At 38.6% G+C, this 18,973-nt stretch overlaps 1 protein-coding gene across 7 annotated transcripts in view; it reads left to right on the top strand.

The window, feature by feature from the left end:
• PDE4D (phosphodiesterase 4D) overlaps positions 1 to 18,973 on the top strand; it is a 570,552-nt gene that overhangs the window by 459,071 nt on the left and 92,508 nt on the right. For all 7 annotated transcript variants that reach the window (XM_052670429.1, XM_052670428.1, XM_052670420.1 and 4 more), the window contains 3 exons: positions 16,273 to 16,309; positions 17,199 to 17,272; positions 18,427 to 18,476. In XM_052670429.1, the coding sequence (XP_052526389.1) occupies positions 16,273 to 16,309; positions 17,199 to 17,272; positions 18,427 to 18,476 (161 nt within the window). The remainder of the gene's footprint in view (positions 1 to 16,272; positions 16,310 to 17,198; positions 17,273 to 18,426; positions 18,477 to 18,973) is intronic.

An 18,973-nucleotide genomic window follows, 5' to 3' on the forward strand; every position in this document is an offset into this window, starting at 1 on the left:
TTTGCCTCAGTCTTCACTGGTGGCCAGGATTCCAGTATTTCTCACATCCCTGAGCCATGCATCCCTAAACCTCTAGGTGGGGTCCAGGTCAGTAAATCCCCCCCACTATAAGGGCAGAGCAAGTTTGAGGCAGCCTTATTAGACTGAATGTGTACAAGTCTATGGAGCTGGATGGTGTGCATCCCAGGGTTCTGAAGGAGTTGGCTGAGGTGGTTACTGAGCCACTCTCCATCATATTTAAAAAGTCGTGGCTGTCAGGTGAGGTCCTGAATGACTGGAGGAAGGGTCATGTCATTTCCATAAGGGAGCAAGGAAGACATGGGGAACTATAGGCTGGTGAGTCTCACCTCTGTGCCTGGGAAGATGGTGGAACAGATCATCCTGGATGACATGCTTGATCACATGAGGAATAAGCGTGTGATCCAAGACAACTAGCACGGCTTCACCAAGAGAAGGTGGCCTTCTATGATGGAGTGACAGCATTGGTGGACAAGAGAAAGGCAACCAATGTCATTTACTGGACTTGAACAAGGCCTTTGACATGGTCCCCTATCACAGTCTTATCTTTAATGGAGGGATGTGGATTTGATGGGTGGACCACTCGATGGATAAGAAATTGGTTGAAAGGCCGCAGGCAGAGGGTGGTCATCAATGGCTCCATGTCCAGGTGGAGGCTGGTAATGAGCAGCATCCCATAGGGGTCTGTCTTGGGACCAGTGCTCTTTAACATATTTATCAATGACATCAATGGCGGAATCGAGTGCACCCTCAGCAAGTTTGATGACAACATCAAGCTGAGTGGTGCGGTTGACATGGTGGAAAGAAGGGATGCCATTCAGAGAGACCTCAACAGGCTTGAAAGATGGGCCCAGGTGAACCTAACGAGGTTCAACACAGCAAAGTGCAAGATTTTGCACTTGGGCCGGAGGAATCCCAGGCATCCATACAGACTGGAAGGAGCAGTCCTTGACAGCAGCCCTGCAGAGACAGACCTGGGAGTCCTGATGGATGAAAAGCTTAACATGAGCCAGCACTGTGCTCTTGCAGCTCGAAAAGCAAATGGTATCCTGAGCTCCATCAGAAGAGGGGTGGCCATCAGAGACAGGGAGGTGGTTGTCCCTCTCTACTCTGCTCTTGTGAGGCCCCATCTGGAGCACTGTGTCCAGGTCTGGAGCCCCCAGTACAATAAAGACAGGGAGCTGTTGGAAAGGGTCCAGAGGAGAGCCACAAAGATTAGCAGGGGACTGGAGCACCTCCCCTACGAAGACAGGCTGAGGGAGCTGGGCTTGTTCAGCCTGGAGAAAAGAAGGCTGAGGGTGACCTGATTGCAGCCTTTCAGTACCTAAAGAGAGACTACAAACAGGAGGGGAGTCAACTCTTCGAAAGGGTAGATAACTGCAGGACAAGGGGAAATGGTTTTAAGTTGAGGGAGAGAAGATTTAGGTTGGATGTCAGAGGGAAATTCTTTACAGTGAGTGGTGAGGTGCCGGAACAGGCTGCCCGGATAGGTTGTGGATGCCCCGTCCCTGGAGGTGTTCAAGGCCAGGTTGGATTGGGCCCTGGGCAGCCTGGTCTGGTATTAAATGGGGAAGTTGGTGGCCCTGTATGTGGCAGGGAGTTGGAGATTCATGATTCTTGAGGTCCCTTCCAACTCTGGCCATTCTGTGATTCTGTGATTCTTCCTGTCAACAATTTATTATAATGCATCAGCATTTTAAATTTATTGGAACTCACATCTGAATAGATTTCCACAGTCTCCTGCCACAGAAAAACTGTTGTACTAAGGCTAATACTTCTGCAGTTGTTTAGGAAATGTAATATGCAACTAGTTTTAACCATAATTATATGGTTAATCAAGTATCAGTAAGCCAAAAAATGATGAGTCTGAATGTATCACAGAAATTAACTGAAGGAAGATTAATAAACACAAGAGTAAAAAATTCAAAAGGAAAAAATAGTGAAGAAAATATAAAGAAAAAAGATCATTAAAATAGCAAGCTCTGGTTCCAAATTTTCTTAGATAAGGTAAAGACTACAAGAGTTTTCAGGGAAAGTGTCACAGCAACATTCAGATCACTCACGATTTCTGTTTTGCATCAATATGTGTATTGAATGTTAAGTATTGCATGTTTGTTATGCATGGGAAATATATATTACAAAACATAGAGATCATTCAGTTAATGCAGGTGAATTAATTGAACATAGCAGTTTAACCTGGAATCCTCTAATTCTTCAGTGTTTGCATTATCAGCCTCAGTACTTCACTTTATAAAGCAAAATGAAACAAAAGGCATGGAAGGGATGTAACACAAAGTTTCTGTTATTTCCAGTACAACTTTATAGCAGTAAATATCACTTAAGGTGAAACAGAAGAAAACTTCAAGATTTTAGTCAAATATGGAATGTTACAGTCAAAATCAGCCAGAGGATGGCAGTGTTAAAGCACTAAATTCATTATTCTGCCACTATTTATTATTTGCAGTGATGTGGCAGCTCTGAACTGCAGCCAAGAAATGGAACCAACTGTCCTCTGTTCTTTGAAAACCCAAGGCGAAATACTGTCCTCTGACACAAATGACTTAAAATAAAAACATAAGATGATAGTCAGAAGACTAGCACAGTCAGGTAGTATTCTCAGGAAAAAGGTACAGAGTGATCCGTTTTCCCAGCATAGTTAACCTCACATAGCAACCAGAGGGAGTTCATTCAGTGAGCTGAGATGGAAAATCACAGAAAGAACAGCAGAGAATGGGAAGATTGAGAGTTTTTTGAGTTTTAGTTTTTTGAGTTTTAGAGAGACTAAAACATATTTTGAACGGAGAACACAGACTAGTTGAGGAAAAGAACAAAAGACAGGATGAGTGCAAGCAGCTCATATGATAGAATGTTAATGAGCCTGAATTGTGGCGTTGCAAGAGGCAGAAAAGGCAGCTGTAAAGTAGAAGAGGGAAAAGCAAGTCAAAAGGAGTAGGAGTCATTAGCATTTTTTTTTAATTATCTCTTGGAACAAATAGTATGATAGAGAAAAAGGAGCTAATGTGAGAAGATTAGCAAAAGCCCTTCGGGGCTGCAAACTGGAAAGGCAGGTGGTTAGACAGAAAGATACAAGGTCCAAGGCAGAAGAGCACAATTTCCTTGAGAAGCCTATCTGTGGGATTGCTAGCAGAGAAATGGGATATGCAGAAGAAGTGAATATATGTGTGAGCCAATATAAGGAATTACAGGGCATTATCTGTGAAGGGATCTGGGAAACAAACTTAAAGTGAAGGATAATAAAGAATGGAAAAGAAAACTTAAAAGCCCCTAATTTCAAAGTTATAGTGCACTGTAGAAAATTTTAGCAAAACCTAGGTCTCTGATGAGATGGAAAAAAAAAAATGGATTATTCAATGAAATCATTAGCACTGTGATAAACTCTAGAAAGAAACCAACAATCACTGGCTAAGGCAGAACTCATGTTTTAACCAAGGACTTGACCAGCTGAACTTCACTGAGTAAAACATTAGCTGGTGTGGGGATTGTTGAAGACTCCCATAGAGAGGATCAGCACTGTTTCTTTGATCAGGTGAATATAAGCTCTAACTATCACAGTTACATGAAATTTGCTAATTTCTGTTCAACCACCAGAAAGTAAGGGAGCATAGTCTATAGTGAACTGCAGGGCCATTGGCATAGAGGTCTGCTCAGTGGCCAAATGGCCATCAGCACATCAATTTCCTGAGCTGGACAGCCTACTTCTCTTCAGAAGTACTGTAGATAGTACTGGGCTACATCACAAGCAGCCCACTACATCAGAGACTGATATTAGTGGTATGATAGCAGAGGCTGAACATTCTTGCCAATATTCCATTACATTTGGTTGCTGTGTGACAGACAGCAGGAGAGGGACAGTTTGACAAAGTGGCGTCTGACATGGAAGAATGGGTGAAGCAAAAGTGTGTCAATGAATTTCTCCAGAAGGAGAAAACAGCATCCATTGACATTAATTGGCACTTGCTAAATGTTGATGGAGACCAAACAGTAGATGTGAACACAGTGAGACAGTGGGTGGTGTGTTTCAATAGAAGTGACAGCTTCATGAAAGACGAACCATGTTACGGACAGCCATTCACAACTGTAACACCATGAAATGGAGACATTCTCAATCAGCTCATCCATATGAATCGGCAGATTACAATCAGAAAACTGTATGGAACTAAGTATCAGCTTCAGCATATTGGAAATGATGGCGGCAGTGTTGAAATATTACAAAGTTTGTGCCAGTTGGTCCCAAAGATGCTCAGACAGCAACAGGAAGAATAGGCAAGTAGGATCTACTAAACCAATGCGAAGCTGAAGGTGACAGTTTCATGGATCACATCCGTTAAAGGTGACAAGACATGGCATCACCACTCTGAGCTGAAATCAAAACAGCAGTCCATGGCATGGCAATACGTGAATTCCTCAACAACAGCAGCCCTCAGAGTGTTAAGTGATGTGCGCTGTCTTTTTGGATAGGAAAGTAGTGATACTTCTGGATTTCCTGGAAATCAGATACACTCTGATCACTTCATCACAATACTGATGGAGCTGAAGGTTCCAGACTCAAGCCAGAGAAGAATGAGACCTTTTTCTTCCAGGCTTCACACCAGTTTGAAGACTATGGAGCACAATGCCAGTCTTGGCCAGACTGTCCCACCATATCCTCCATACAGTCCAGATTTGTCACCTTTTAACTTCCATCTATTTAGATCAGTGAAAGATTCTGTGAACAACACTTTTCTAGCAACAGCACTGTAAGAGCAGCCTGAAACAGTGGATAACCTCTGCTGATGCATATTTTTACGAGTCTGGAATGAGACTCTTGTTCATCACTGGCAAAAATACATAGCTTGTGGTCGTGACTGTGCTGAAAAATAGTTTTTTGTAGCTGACAGTTTGCTTTATCAAAATTATTGTGCTCTTCATATTTGTGATAGTTTCCTTGGAAATAAATAGAAGGCATTGCTGTTGGAGCAGCATACACAGTTCTGCTGCTGCTATCCCTGATAAAACAAGTATAAAGATGTAATTTACTCCAAAATTTGTTCTCCCTCTATGTACCATATAATACTGCCTCCTAGAGGACATGCTGCTCTATAATAATGTACATGTTGATAAACCTTTGCTCCATGTCTACAAAATATAAATATATTAAAACAACAACAACAACAACAAAAATGCCACTCTTTGAAAAATAAAACCCAGATGTGGACTACTTTGAGATAAAGGGAGCTAATGAAAAATATTTCATCAAAGATGAAATACTGTCTGAAAAAATGATATACAGGCATTGAGTTTGTTTAGTCAGGGTGCATTATCCCTGTCCTCAGTATTTAGAGAAATAATTGTGTAATTTTTTAATTTGTGTGGGTATTACTTTCCCAAATGAAGCCAAAATAATCTGTAACTTTCCAAAAAATGAAGATTAACAGAATTATTCTGGCTGCAGAAATTATCTTAAATACAGAGAAATTCCAGGATAGGGTGTTCCCATATTTGCCAATGACTAGCAGGTCTAGTCCTGACCTGAAGCTGCAAATGGTCTGAAATATCCCTTTAATTGGCACGTGGAACAATTGAGGTGAATTTGCACACATATTTCCCAGTCTGTTTAGTTTTTTAAACTTCATTGTATTCAGTTTGGAACAGATTCATAAAGGGAAGGCACTTAAAATAATGGAAGACAAATATGGCCAACCTAGACAGTTACTGATGTTAACTGAAGACTTTAATGTGCCATTAACATCATGAAATGAGGATATATATTTTCATCAGTAACAGGAAGCCAAATTACCAGTAATACGTCTTAGTCTTCTATTTCTAAGCCAGCACAGCTTAGATTTATTAATAAATTCTATGAGTATGCACCTGAAGTTAAGGAGAAAAATATCCTTTTTCCTGAAAAGTGATCTGCATTAAGTTCTTTCTAACATTCTAAGAGGGCAGAAAAAAAAACCACATTGCTTTTGAGCAGCTTAGGTGCACCTGAAGTGAATAAATGAGAAATAATTGCCTTTCTTGATAAGTTGCTGTGGAATATCTTACAACTTATCTAGTTCTTTTTTTCTGAATTTGTGAAATAATCTTACAGGAGAACTGAAAGGAGACAGACTTTCTCTAAAAACTCTGCTAAAATGAAGTATTTTCAATTCAATTTCCATTTAGAAATAATTCTTAATGAAAAACTGTAGTGTGCTGCTTTAGTTATCAACTTATCCATTCAGAAGGCCACAGGGAAAACAGGCTAATATTTTGATTCATTGGGAGTTTTTATTCTTAAGATTTTTAATTTGAATAAAATCTTCAGATTTCAGCTTAAACTAAGTAATTAGTACTTAATTTTTATTTTTTTTTAATTGTAAGTATATATCAAAAGTTGTAGAAAGTATTTTGAAAAAGACCACTGTGTTCTTTCCAGTAGCTTGGAATGTTTTACAAATGCAATCCAAAAACAAAAACAAACAAAAAAAAGAATATAGCCATACTCCATTTTCTTAAAATAAATTTGAGCTAGATTTAGGGTATTAATTATGTTGTAAGCAAAACCAGAATAGTTTTGCATTGAGAAAGCATGTTTTGATATTCATTTTTATTCAGGAGATTCTCAGGTGTTCTAATATGCCTTCATGTACTTGTTGCATAGGATTTTTATTTTTGTTGATGAAGTGAAATTTGATCCTATCAAATATTCACACAAAACATTCATTATTGGGTTTGCTCCTGAATTCCTGAACACTGAAATCATGAATCATTTTCCAAATAGAACTCTTAGCTATAAAACAGATCACTTACACTACAAAAACTTCAGCAATACTGGATGTTTGATGGCACGTTACTTACTAAACAAAGCCATCTGAATTGCTAAACGTCTTCAGTCAAAGATGGCTGTTATTAGAATCATGATACCAAAAACAATTCTTGGCTCAGATTTCAGCTAAATCACAGCAGTGTTCATTTCACTGCTTGCTGCACAGTTCTACTGCTACAGCGGTCGGGATGTGTGTGTTCTGTGTACACACGCCTACTTGCAATACTGAACGATGGCAGCAGCATGGAGAAAAGATGCTTTATAAAAAAAGGATTTCAGTGTTTCTGAGGAAGCCTCTTTAACCATGACTCCATCTCATGCACAGGCTGAATTTATTTCACAACCCAGATCATTAGCTCGTATTTCATCCCTCAGGGCACACACAACTCTCCGTATGCTTGCAGTGATGCTCATGTTGTGCTAACCATGTAGTTTGTTCTCTGAAATTAGAAAATCTGGAATTCTGATGTCTTTTGCCCCGTTTTTCTTAAGGTCTTGATGTTTTTTATGAAGGAAAAAACTATTGCCTGATTGTTGTTTTTTTGTTTTGTTTTGTTTGTTTGTTAGTTTTTCTGAAATATAAGTACTTGAATGTAGGAGCCTTTGTATTTGTTTAAGGGACTCCATTTTCTAAACCTCAAAGCTGACAAAATCTTGTGGCAAGCTCCCTCAGGCTGGGAAGTTACCTTGAATAAGTGCCTTTTTTAGAAGCTCTGCTTTCACTCATTTTAGAAGGGAAATCTTTCAGTCTGCATTAGTGGGAATTCCCATGGAAAGTCATGTACTGTTTTCTTCAGAAATGAGACTATTTTATCAGTTCTAATCACTTAAACATCTGGAACAGGGAGCAGTAACAAAGTTCTGCTTAATTCAAGGCAATACTTTTTATTTTCATTTGCAATAAGCTAAGAGCTTACGTGTGTCAGGTAATGCAATTAAAAAATGTTTAATAATAACTCATTAAGCTGCACTAACTTGATTGCTTCCAGTCATACAAGCACACCCATTCATTAATTTTCTCTGACCTGAGCAGAAAACAAACCTATCCTTTAGTCACTCTGACAGTCATTTATTTGCAGCTTTGCTAATTATGATGAACTAAATGATGATTTCTGTTTCATGATCAGTCCAACAGAGGCACGGCTGAATTGACCTGGGCTCTTCCAAATGAATTCAGCTTTTTTGTGGTTCAGAGTATTGAACACATTGAATCCATTCACTTCTTCAAAGAAAAAAGCAAGCTTCTGCATTGTAATAACATTCTTTCCCTTGCCATTGCCTCAGAGGCACGCAGGCAGATTGCCTTCTTATTTTAGAGGTAAGCCTATATCAATACCAGTGAAACACACTATCAAGTCCGTTCTCTTTATTTAGCACTGAATAGCTCTGCTAGACTTAGAGCAAGCTGTCTCCTCAGAGTTGCCCATCATACTTCTGTTGGATTATGGTAGGATTACAGCATTCAGGCTTGATGGCTGTTTGGGGCAATATGAATATTAGAAACACAGAATGATTTGGGTTGTAAGGAGTCTAAGATCATCTAGTTCAACCCACTCTGTATTTTGGGGGTATACTTCTTTAGATGAGGTTGCCCTAAGCTCCATTCAACATGACCTTGAACACTTACAAGGATGATACAGATAATTTCTTGATTTGTCCCAAGTTTTCGTATCTTGCATATCGTGCCAGTATCTTTTTCGTGATGGCATGCTGTATTTATAACAACAGTCCTTCCTTGGGTAGATTACTCAAGTCACTTGTATGAGTGCAGTCCCTTTGGAATAAAATCTAAGCTTACTGAGCAGGAAGTTGCAGAATGAGACGGCCTTTGGATAAAATGGGTCTTGGTTCTGATCACCATCACTGAGACCTACTTAGCTGCATTTATTACACAGGAAAGTCCTTTGTCCCTAGTCTTCTCAAAAGCATAACCAGTATGATGTGATGCTGAAAAACATATAGTTGACTAGATAATACTTCCTGTTAATGCCTGGATTAAATCTCAAATTCCTGATTTAAAATCACCTTATTTCCAACTGACTTGCATTAGCACACAAGATGAGGGTTCTTTCGAGACTTGGAAAAACAGAATCATATCCATTACAGACTTAAGAATAAGAAAGGAATAGTTCATTGTTCCTAATGTTCAAAGTAGAATGGTAAATTGAGTAACCTAACACTGGTAACCACGAAAGAGCAGACTTCATTTATTCAAAGGATTCTTTCAAGCCTAGTAAGCTCTATGTTCAGGAACTGAGTTGATAAAAAGGTGTCATGAAAAATTAAAGCCATCTTAGTACCTTCATATAGAAAATATTCATTCTATGTGGAAAGTTCCAGGCCAATTAGTATATGACATATCTTGGTGCTTTTTAGCCACATGTTAAGACCTACGTTTGTTCTGAGCTGTCTTTTGGATCTCTAATTATAATATAGTCAGGTATTTTCTTCCTCAGCATGTTACAGAGGAGTAACTTAATTTTGCTCCATATGAAGCTTATCAGGGTACTTCTTAACACCCATATCTGCAATATTTTTGAGTGAGAGATGGTTTTTCCTTTGGTGTATTCTCTTAAGCTTGAAATTGCCTAGGTTTCTGATAATCCAAGGAAAACTACTATAAACAGTCTTTGTTTTGGCTGGGGTACGGGAGTTCTCAGGGACTGTGGTTTTCTTCCTACTTCTTCAAAAAGAAGACCACTGTAATCTTCATATTCTATATTTTATGTGTAAACATGTAAACAGCATGGATTTTCCCTTGATTTTATATCTGATATATTTGTATATATATATATATATATAAACCAAACAATTCTGTGAAAACTGTTAGCAGCTCTGTTCTTTCAAATAGTTCCAACTCCGTAGCCAGAGAATCCAAGGTAGATGATGCTAGTTGGCTTTAAAGATCAACCAGAATTTTCAGCCAGTACTTATCTTGGGAAGATAACTGAGTTTTCATTCAAATGGAGTGTGGCAAACCAGTATGTTCATGCTTTAAAATGATGCCAAGGTTCCTTTCCACTAATCTCATAATTTACATTATATAAATTATATGAAGGTTAACCAGTAATTTAATTCAAGGATTCACAGAACAGTTTAGATTTAGATTAGAAGGGACCTCGGAAAGTCATCTGATCCAATCCCTCTGCTCAAGCAGGGTGCTTAGAGCAGGTTGCCCTGACCGTGTCCAGGAACTTTTGAACATCTCAGAGAAAGGAGCTGATAAAACATCCTGTGTAGATCTCAATTACATGTGCAGAAAGCAGGTGTTTCCTTTCCTGTTGTTCAGATGGATCTTGTGTTCCAGTTTGTGCCCACTGCCTCTTATCCTGGCACTGGACGCCAGCATAAAGAGCCAGGTATTGTCCTCTTCATATACATTTATAAGATCCCCTATAAACTTTCTCTGTGCTAGACTGAACAGTCTCAGATCTTTTACTTAATCCTCATATGACAGATGCTGAAATCTCTTCATCATTGTGCAGCCCTTCTTTGGACTCTCTGAACTATGCCTGAGCCTCTTGGTTAATGGGGAACCCTGAACTGGATGCTGTGCTCCTCCAGATGTGGCCTCATGAATGCTAAAAAGAGAGCTGCTTTCCTGCTCAGTGTCTCCCTTTATGTATTAGCTCCTGAGCATGTTCTTCCCCAACTTCAGGACTTTGTGCTTCGCCTTGCCCTTTGTTTAGCCCTGCCTTGGAGGGCTGCTGGTTCTGCTGGTTACCCTCTCCATCTCTTATTCTTTAAAATTTAAAGACTTCCTTATGAGATCAGATGTGTTACTGGCAGAAGTATTTTTGCCCTACTGAAGGCAGAGGATGCCATCTCTGCCTTGAAGGTGGGGTTCTGCAAACCTCGTCTCATGGTCATAAAATCCAGAACCCTGTCACCAGTAGCAGTTCTGCAAATAATTTTTGACTTGTAATTTCAGTGTTCTCCTACTTACACCTTCAACCTCACCAGAAAGAGAACACCACCTGGGCTCCTGGGCTCTCGTCTACTGCCCCCATATCTCTAAAGTCAGTTTGGAAACTGTGATAACATTTGTATCCATGTGAAGAAGAGGGGATAGTAGTCAAAGGGCTGGACCAGATTTAGCAGCACCTCCACAGCGTCCCTAGATATGGGCCTCTGGCAGACATGAACTTCTCTAGCTGACAGATCAGGCTGACAGATGGGTGCCTCCATTCCCTGCACCAGGGAGCCACACATTACAGTGTCTCATCAATTCTGCCTGGATGTCTGTGTGTTCCTCTTCAACCCTGAGGGTGAGGAACCTAGTTTGTATTAACTTAGGCTAACCTTCCTCTTGGAAGTCACCAGCTTCCATCCTTCCCCTTCTTTTAATGCTTGCCTCAATACTGGATAGCTTCCCTCCTGCAGCTGGAGTCAGTCAGAGGCTCTTCAAGCTGCGTCTCAGTGAATATGAATATACTTTCTGTCTCACTTTCATCTTTTCTTATATGATATAGCCCACCCACTTCCTGTTTTAAGTCTTCCCCTAGCCAGCACAGCTGCCACTTTCTGCAGGATAGGGTCTCTCTCTCCTGGCTTCAGAGAAGCCCCAGCGGTCTCAGCAGCCAGAGGCCTGGAGGGCAGCATCTAACATATGAAGTTCTGCTGCACCAAATCTTCCAGCCTTGTAAAGATATTTCTTACAGCATCTCCTGGTCTAATCTGTCTGTAGTGCATCACCAAAATATCCAAGACTCAGAACAATCCACATTCAACAATGAGTCCTCTCTGCAAATTGCTGCAACTGTTGGCTGCTCGGTTGGCTGAGCTCTGCGATCAGCTCTCAAACAGTTCTCTCCCAGGCAGCAGCTGAAGGGTGCTTGACCTTTCCTAATCAGGGGACTGATACAGGAAAGGATCCAGGCACTCTAGGTCAAGGGCAGCTAATTACACGCACTTCAAGCTGCCGGAACTTCCTTCCACCCACACCGCTATATCTCTGCTTTCTTTGTCGTTGCCTGAAAGCAGTAGGCACACAAGATTTTTGGAAGGTTTGCCAGGCATCCTCCTGGCTTGAACCTTGTGGTCCTGAATTTCAAAGCAATGCCAAAGACTGCTGTGTTAACTGCTGCTTGTTTCTGGGAGTTTCTGTCATTTTGACTGTACCTTGTCCATGTAAAAGTATGTGTCAAGCTAGTATAAATATATTTTGTCCATTTCTCCTTCTTTTTTTAGACAGTGTTTTTATTTGCCTATTTAAGTCTTACTTTTGTGTCCTTCAGATGACTCACTTGGTGTTCACATCTGCCTCAAAGTCATAACTTGAGTTTATTATTATTTACAAGGATAAATCTTATTCAGGACCCTTCATGCTAGCTCCACACTGGCAAGTGCAAGTCACATTTCTAGTGGTGTCTAAGGTCTGAGACACATATCCCTTTAATGGGTATCTTGACTGTTTTCCAACCACATAAATACACCCTTTTTTTTTTTTTAACTGGATCCTAGCAGATCTGCAGAATGTCTCTTTAGCAACTCCTTTTATTAGATGATTAAATTAAATTATCTCAACTTAATTAAGAAATGAAGGTTTTGCAGTCACCCAGCCTATCCCTGATTTCATCTTCCTTCCTGTTTCTCTGTCTGTCCATGCATGTAACTCTTAAGGTCCACTTTAGAAAAGGCAAAGTTAATTACTGTCCTGTAATTCGAGTAGAAGAAAGAAATTAATGCCAGTCTTGAGGAGAGGAAGGCTGAAATTGTGTACTTTGCATTTGTCAACAGCTAGCTAAATATACGTGTCTGACTTGGCATGACATTTTTATCTCTTCTTCAGAACGGAGACCATTGTAAGTTACATGGGGAGAATTCAAGTATGTACCATAGGAAAGGTTAGGAATGAAAGCCAACAACATTGCAGAAGGCCAAGCTTCATCACTTTAAGGGGCAAATAGCTTGCAATGCTTTTTATAGTATTTGGTATACTATTGGTAATTTCACTTGTGTTGTATGTAACACTAGTTCTTCTCATATAGGCTGTTACATTTTTTAGCAGCTTTTGTTAGTGGTAGCAAATTTGATAACTTAAAATTTTTGATCTGTGTTAAAATCTTTTTCAAGTTTGTCTTTCCTTTGAAAAATGAATATATGAATGAGTATGCAAGGCATTCTAGTTAACTGACTTAACAGAGTTATATTAGAGATAATAATTTTTCTAACCTTAAAGATTAACAGCTCTGTCTTTATTTGGAAGGTTACGATACATTGCACAGGTTTTATACTCCTCTTAATGCCTCTGTATAAAGATGTGTGGCACTATCCTGTATAGAATCCAAACAGAATCATCAATCAGATTCCATATCATCAGAAAAGAAAACAGCAGGAAATCATAAATCACAATGTTTTACTACACTAGAGTACACAGTGGATCAATAGCACTTTGATTAAATCATATACGCTTGCTGTTCTATATCAAAAAATAACACAGCCAGTTTAGACAATTCTGCTCCCTTTTTGAACACTCTCACCTTTTCCAGATTTCCTGACCCAATGTGGATTAAAGATTGCTCAACACACTATGAAATTGCTTTTCTTTCCAAATTTATCTGGCATGTGCTAAACTAATTTATGAAAACTGTGGATAGAATCTTAGAATCACAGAATGGTTTGGGTTGGAAGGGGCTTTTAAGATCATGTACTTCCAACACCCTGCTATAGGCAGGGTCACCTCCCTCTAGACCAGATTGGTCGAAGCCCCATCGAGCCTGTCCTTGAACAACTCCAGGGGAGGAGCATTCACAGCTTTGCTGGGCAACCTGTTCCAGTGTCTCACCACCCTAACAGTAACAAATTTAGTCCTAATATCTAGTCTAATCTACCCTCTTCCAGTTTAAAGCCATTTCCCCGTATCCTGTCACTATGCGTGCTTATAAGACATCCCTCCCAGCTTTCCTGTAGGCCTCTGTCAGGTACTGGTTGGTCACTGTAAGGTTTACTCAGAGCCTTCTCTTCTCCAGGCTGAAAAGCCCGAGTTCTCTCAGCCTCACAGGGAAGGTGCTCCAGCCCTCTGATCATCTTCATGGCCCTCTTCTGAACCGACTCCAACAACCCCACGTCCTTCTTGTGTTGGAGGCTCCTAGTACTAGTACTCATGAGAGCAGAGTAAAAGGGCAGAATTGCCTCCCTCAACCTGCTGGCCATGCTTCTCTCGATACAATTCATATCTGTACTTCCAATATTGCTATTCTACCAAGTAGTGACAATTTCTGTAGTTGTTACTCTTGACAGAAGGGATATTTTAAATAGGTAAATTAAATCCTGGATTGGTTTCAGTGCATTAATTTAATATTCAATAATGTCTCCTTTAGCAGATAACAAGCCACACTACTTCATGAATATTCTCCAGTGAAATGCAGTCCAGAAAAAGCTTAACTAGATTAAAATTCAAAAATTAAAGCAACGGAGTGATGGTATTTTCAAGAGGTGGCAAACAGGATCATTGAATGGGAAGAAGACCGATGAAATACACTCCCAGTAATGCAGTATACATGAGATAGTGAAACAGAGGAGCATTCAATTTTTACAGTTTTACCAAACCAGCTTTCGCACAGCTGATAATACTGTTTCACATAATTTGAAGAAAACAGCAAAATTTTTATGGGAGTGATATAGTTTACATGTTCATATTATGACTATTTAAGTGGAGAATGAGAGAAAAAGAAAAGATGCACTTTGCTTGTGTTCTCTTGAAGCCTTTGCTATACATCTTCTCTATGACTTGCTCTTCCATTGTCTAGCTATGTAATGCATTGAGCAATACTGATAAGAAATTCAAGTTGTCTTTCATAGATTATTAACAAAGAGTGTGACATACACTTTTGCTGTGGATATGTACCTGCTAAGACCACATCAGACTGACTATAAGAAATAGCACAATTTTATTTGATCAGTTAGGATCAAAAAGGAAGAGGTATGATCTTTCCATTCCCTTAGGAAGCTGAATTAAATGCCATGGATGCCAACCTTAACTTTTACATCACAGTCATTAATTTCCCTAGTTCCCTGCTTTACCAAGAATGCAGAAAAAAAGTATGTTCCACGGCTAATGCAAATATTGTGAAGGGTATTTCCTTCCTGGATGCTTGAGGAAATCATTGCTGTGAGGATGCTTCATTGAATTGTTTTCTTTGCAGGAATGGTTGAGCTAAGTTGAAAAAAGTCCCAGTTTGACGGGAAAGCAGGTAGAAGAGGAATAAAGGCACCATAGCACCATGGAAGTAATTCAGAGACTTTACCTCATGAAACCAAATTCAACTGATTATTATAAACAAGATAAATCAGCCCAGTACTTTAACAAGAGAGTTAATGACTAGCTGGGTTTAATGAACCTTCATAATTTTGATTAGTATTGGAAACAGACCTGGATTTGAAAATCTGATAGTAATTTCTCATACTTTAGACCTGAATAACATGAAAGCAGTATCAAAACAATAGTAATTTCTGTTGAAAGATTTCAGGTCCAAATACAATTTACAGTGTTTTGTGATAAATGTAGGAAAATGCAGAATACAGAAATACAAAATACAGAATAATTAAATATGAAGTTACATTAGATTTTATCTTTTTTTTTTTTTTTTTTTTTCTTTTTTTTTTTTTTTCTTTTTTCTTTTCTTTGCTGCAAACTTCTAGACATGATAACTGAAAATACCAAGTTTTCCTTGTTTCTCACAGTTTGGATGAAAGTGGACAGTTAATGCATGCTTCAGGTTCCAGTTAGTTTCTTCCTTTGGTTTTTCAGTGTTCTCTTAGAGTAAGACATGACTGCACGTGGTACTTTGTGTGTAGCTTTAATATTTTATTTATAAAGTGAGGGGAAATACTTCACAGCATAAGCCAAACTCTCAGTGCAAGCATTTCAGAGAAGAAGTAAGGAAACCCTTCTTTTCCTGCCTCTCTGTGGCCACGCGTCATCCCAACACCATGCCTTACGTCAGCCAGTGTGATGTGGGTGAGGTTGGCACAGCAACAGCACACTCTTGGTTACACTCCCTTATAACTACACCAGCGTGAGTCAATTCAAAAGTTTTACTAGGTTTTTATTAGTCTGTGATGCACTGCCCAGTCATCTGCAGTTACTTGCCTGGCCAGTGCTCACGAACGTGCTAGTAAGCTTTAATATAATCTCTCAGTATTTTCAAGTTTGTTTGGGATAAAATCTCTTCAGGTCTGTTCCGTGCAGTCCTGTGTAGAAACTGGCTGGTTCATTAGCCATCCCATATGTATTGAACGATTGGACAATGACTGATTTGGTATTTGCTTTTCAAAACAACCTGTGAAGCAGCATCAGTAACTGTTGAACAGTAAACCTGGAGATACCCCCAGTGCATTGTAAAACCTTATTTTCTTTCTGTTAAAGCAGTAGCAGGGAGATTAGTTAGTTTTATTAGTTTTCACTAATATCTAACTTACAACTCTGCTTGTTTTTTCAGACATGGAGATGACTTGATTGTGACACCATTTGCTCAGGTAGGCACAGTTTTGCCTTGTTCCTCATATGATCGTGCAACCCAAGAAGGCCAAACCAGTTCTTCTCCACTCTTAATATTATATAAGACTTGTTTGCTTGAAAAAAAGAAAAAAATCACCTATCTGAACAAAAACTTATAAATATACTTACACACTCACGTCATGTTGTTAACATGCAAAATTTGTTACATTCATCCAACTTCCTTCAGCAGAGAATGTCTATACCACTTATATTAAGACATTTCTCTGCTGCCTACTTTAGCTACTGTCTTCCATTAAAAAAGTTCAGGAAGCAAGTACTCCATTTATATTGTCTTTCACAGTATGCAAGTCCTGTAGTTTTGGGCCTGCATACATTTTTCACCTGCTCTAATAATACCTTCCTCCTAATGTGTCCTGTACTAAGTACCCAAATGAATCAGGCTCCTTAAGGGAGCCACTTTTATTTTCTTTGTCTGTCTAAACAATTTCATTCTCTTTGTCATTTGAGATTTGTGGGGGCTGAACAGCAAACGGAAAAATATGTAATCATTTCTTATGTATGAAGTATTAGGCTTGAATGGACTATTATCATCCAAACACGAGTGCTTTTATGGTCATTTTAGAGAACTAAATAATATTCTGTGAAAAACTTCCCTCCTCTTCAGCTAAGTCTGTCTTTAAACAAATAATGAATTGGTTATTAGAGAACAAAAAAAAAATCAACTATTGGCCTTTTATTACAGACATGTTATTGTTAGATAATGTTCAAAGACTGGTCAAACCAACCCTGGGAACATTTCACAGGTATTTTGCATTGTCCTTTCTTTTCCTTTCAGCATAGTGGAGTGGAGCTAATTCAGTCTCGCCTGTGCAGAAATTTAGACTGAAGCCATTTTGTCTGTTCCAGGTGCTGGCCAGCCTGCGTACTGTACGGAATAACTTTGCTGCATTAACCAATTTACAAGATCGGGCACCCAGCAAGTAAGAATCAATTTTTGGCCACTGAACTTTTAGCAGTGGTATTTTTAAAATATGAACTAAGAATAACAATTAGATGTTATAGATTTTTTATGGCTTTACAAGTGTAAAACTTGTAATGGTTTTATTATCTGTTGAAACTGCCTATACTTGACAGATGAGACAGAAGCCCTCTTGCCTACTATCTGCTCTTGCATAGGTTTCCTTGCATAACCATCCAGTAATTTTTATTTATGCAATTTCTACAATTTTCAGTAAGTCATATGTTAAGGATAATTCAGAGATGATAATTCAGGCAATGAGTCTGAGTTGTGCAAATGAGCCAAAGTGAACAGATAGCTACCCTGATTGCAAGATCTGGATCTAGAAGTCATCCAAGATAAAGATGTCTTACATATCCACAGTAGTTCATGATAATGAGTGACATATTATAAATATGATTTTCAATTCTGCTACAGTATCATAGTTAACATTAATGTTAGTTAAACTGGAAAATTTTGTAGTGAATCCATTTTTATCATTCTAAATTAGAATCAGGTAGCATTCATGGAACTGTGGCAGTTTCTCACCGAAGACTTAAGCTCATAATGACAAATGCCCACCATTGCATATGCAATTCTATTAAAAGATATTTCCAGCCCCTTCATTTGGAATATGCCCTATTCAGATCCTGCCTGCTGTCATCTCTAAACAGCTATGTTAATCCAGCAAATTTTAACTTTCATCAATGAACAACTGAGCTGTTTGCCCTGAAGATTATTGTGAAGTGCATGCAAAAAAAAAAAAAAAAAGTTAAAACTAATTGTTGCTATAAGAATTTGTTCTGAGTGAGCGAACATGGGTAGTGCAAGCCATAAAAGTAATAATTATAGATAGAGACTGAACTTTAAGCTAGGTACATATTCAATTAAGGATTAAGCAGACTCGTAAATTAATTTCTAAATTTCCCTGCTGAAGATATATCCCAATCTGTAGAAAGATTTGAGCAACCATTGCGAATTCCTTGATGTGTTACCAGAAAATAGCTAAATGAACTTTTATGCCATTGTGCTTCAGTCACAAATAATTTCCCAAAGAAACATGTTTTCTTGTATTCTTCAACCATTTATGAGTTTAACAGCTTGATAAGTCTTTTTTTTTCTTTTCTTTTCAAACAGACGGTCACCAATGTGTAACCAACCATCTATTAACAAAGCAACTATAACAGGTAAGAGGAATTAGCTTAAATGCCTCTGTGAAACCAGCACAGGTTTCTAAATTCAGTATTTATTTTTAAAACTGTAAGTCCCACTGAAAACTGAATTTTATAATAATAATCTTATATTATTTCATATCCTGTTTTATTATGGAAAACTTGAGTGATGTGGTGACTCAATTTGGTGGCTTTTGATCTTATATAATGTTGGTTTTCTGATTTCTGTCTTACTATTCCATTTTCAGTTTATTTCCGAAATCATAATTTTTTGACATGATGGTTCTTGCCCTTTGTTTTCTCTTATATACTAGTGTGTGACTGTGTCATTACCTTCATTAATAACTTTTTGTAGTAGAATGAATTGGTATAAGAAATATATTTTATCTTCCATCTGAGAACCAGAGTTCTGTAGCTATTCTGACAGAGTCTTGATGTTACATACTCCTAGGCATTTTGAAGGCTGACATTTCTGATTTAATATGGTAGATATTTAACATTTATAGGCACAT

Source organism: Tympanuchus pallidicinctus, unplaced genomic scaffold (genome assembly GCF_026119805.1).
Source record: "Tympanuchus pallidicinctus isolate F22 unplaced genomic scaffold, pur_lepc_1.0 scaffold9, whole genome shotgun sequence".
Lineage (NCBI taxonomy): Eukaryota > Metazoa > Chordata > Aves > Galliformes > Phasianidae > Tympanuchus > Tympanuchus pallidicinctus.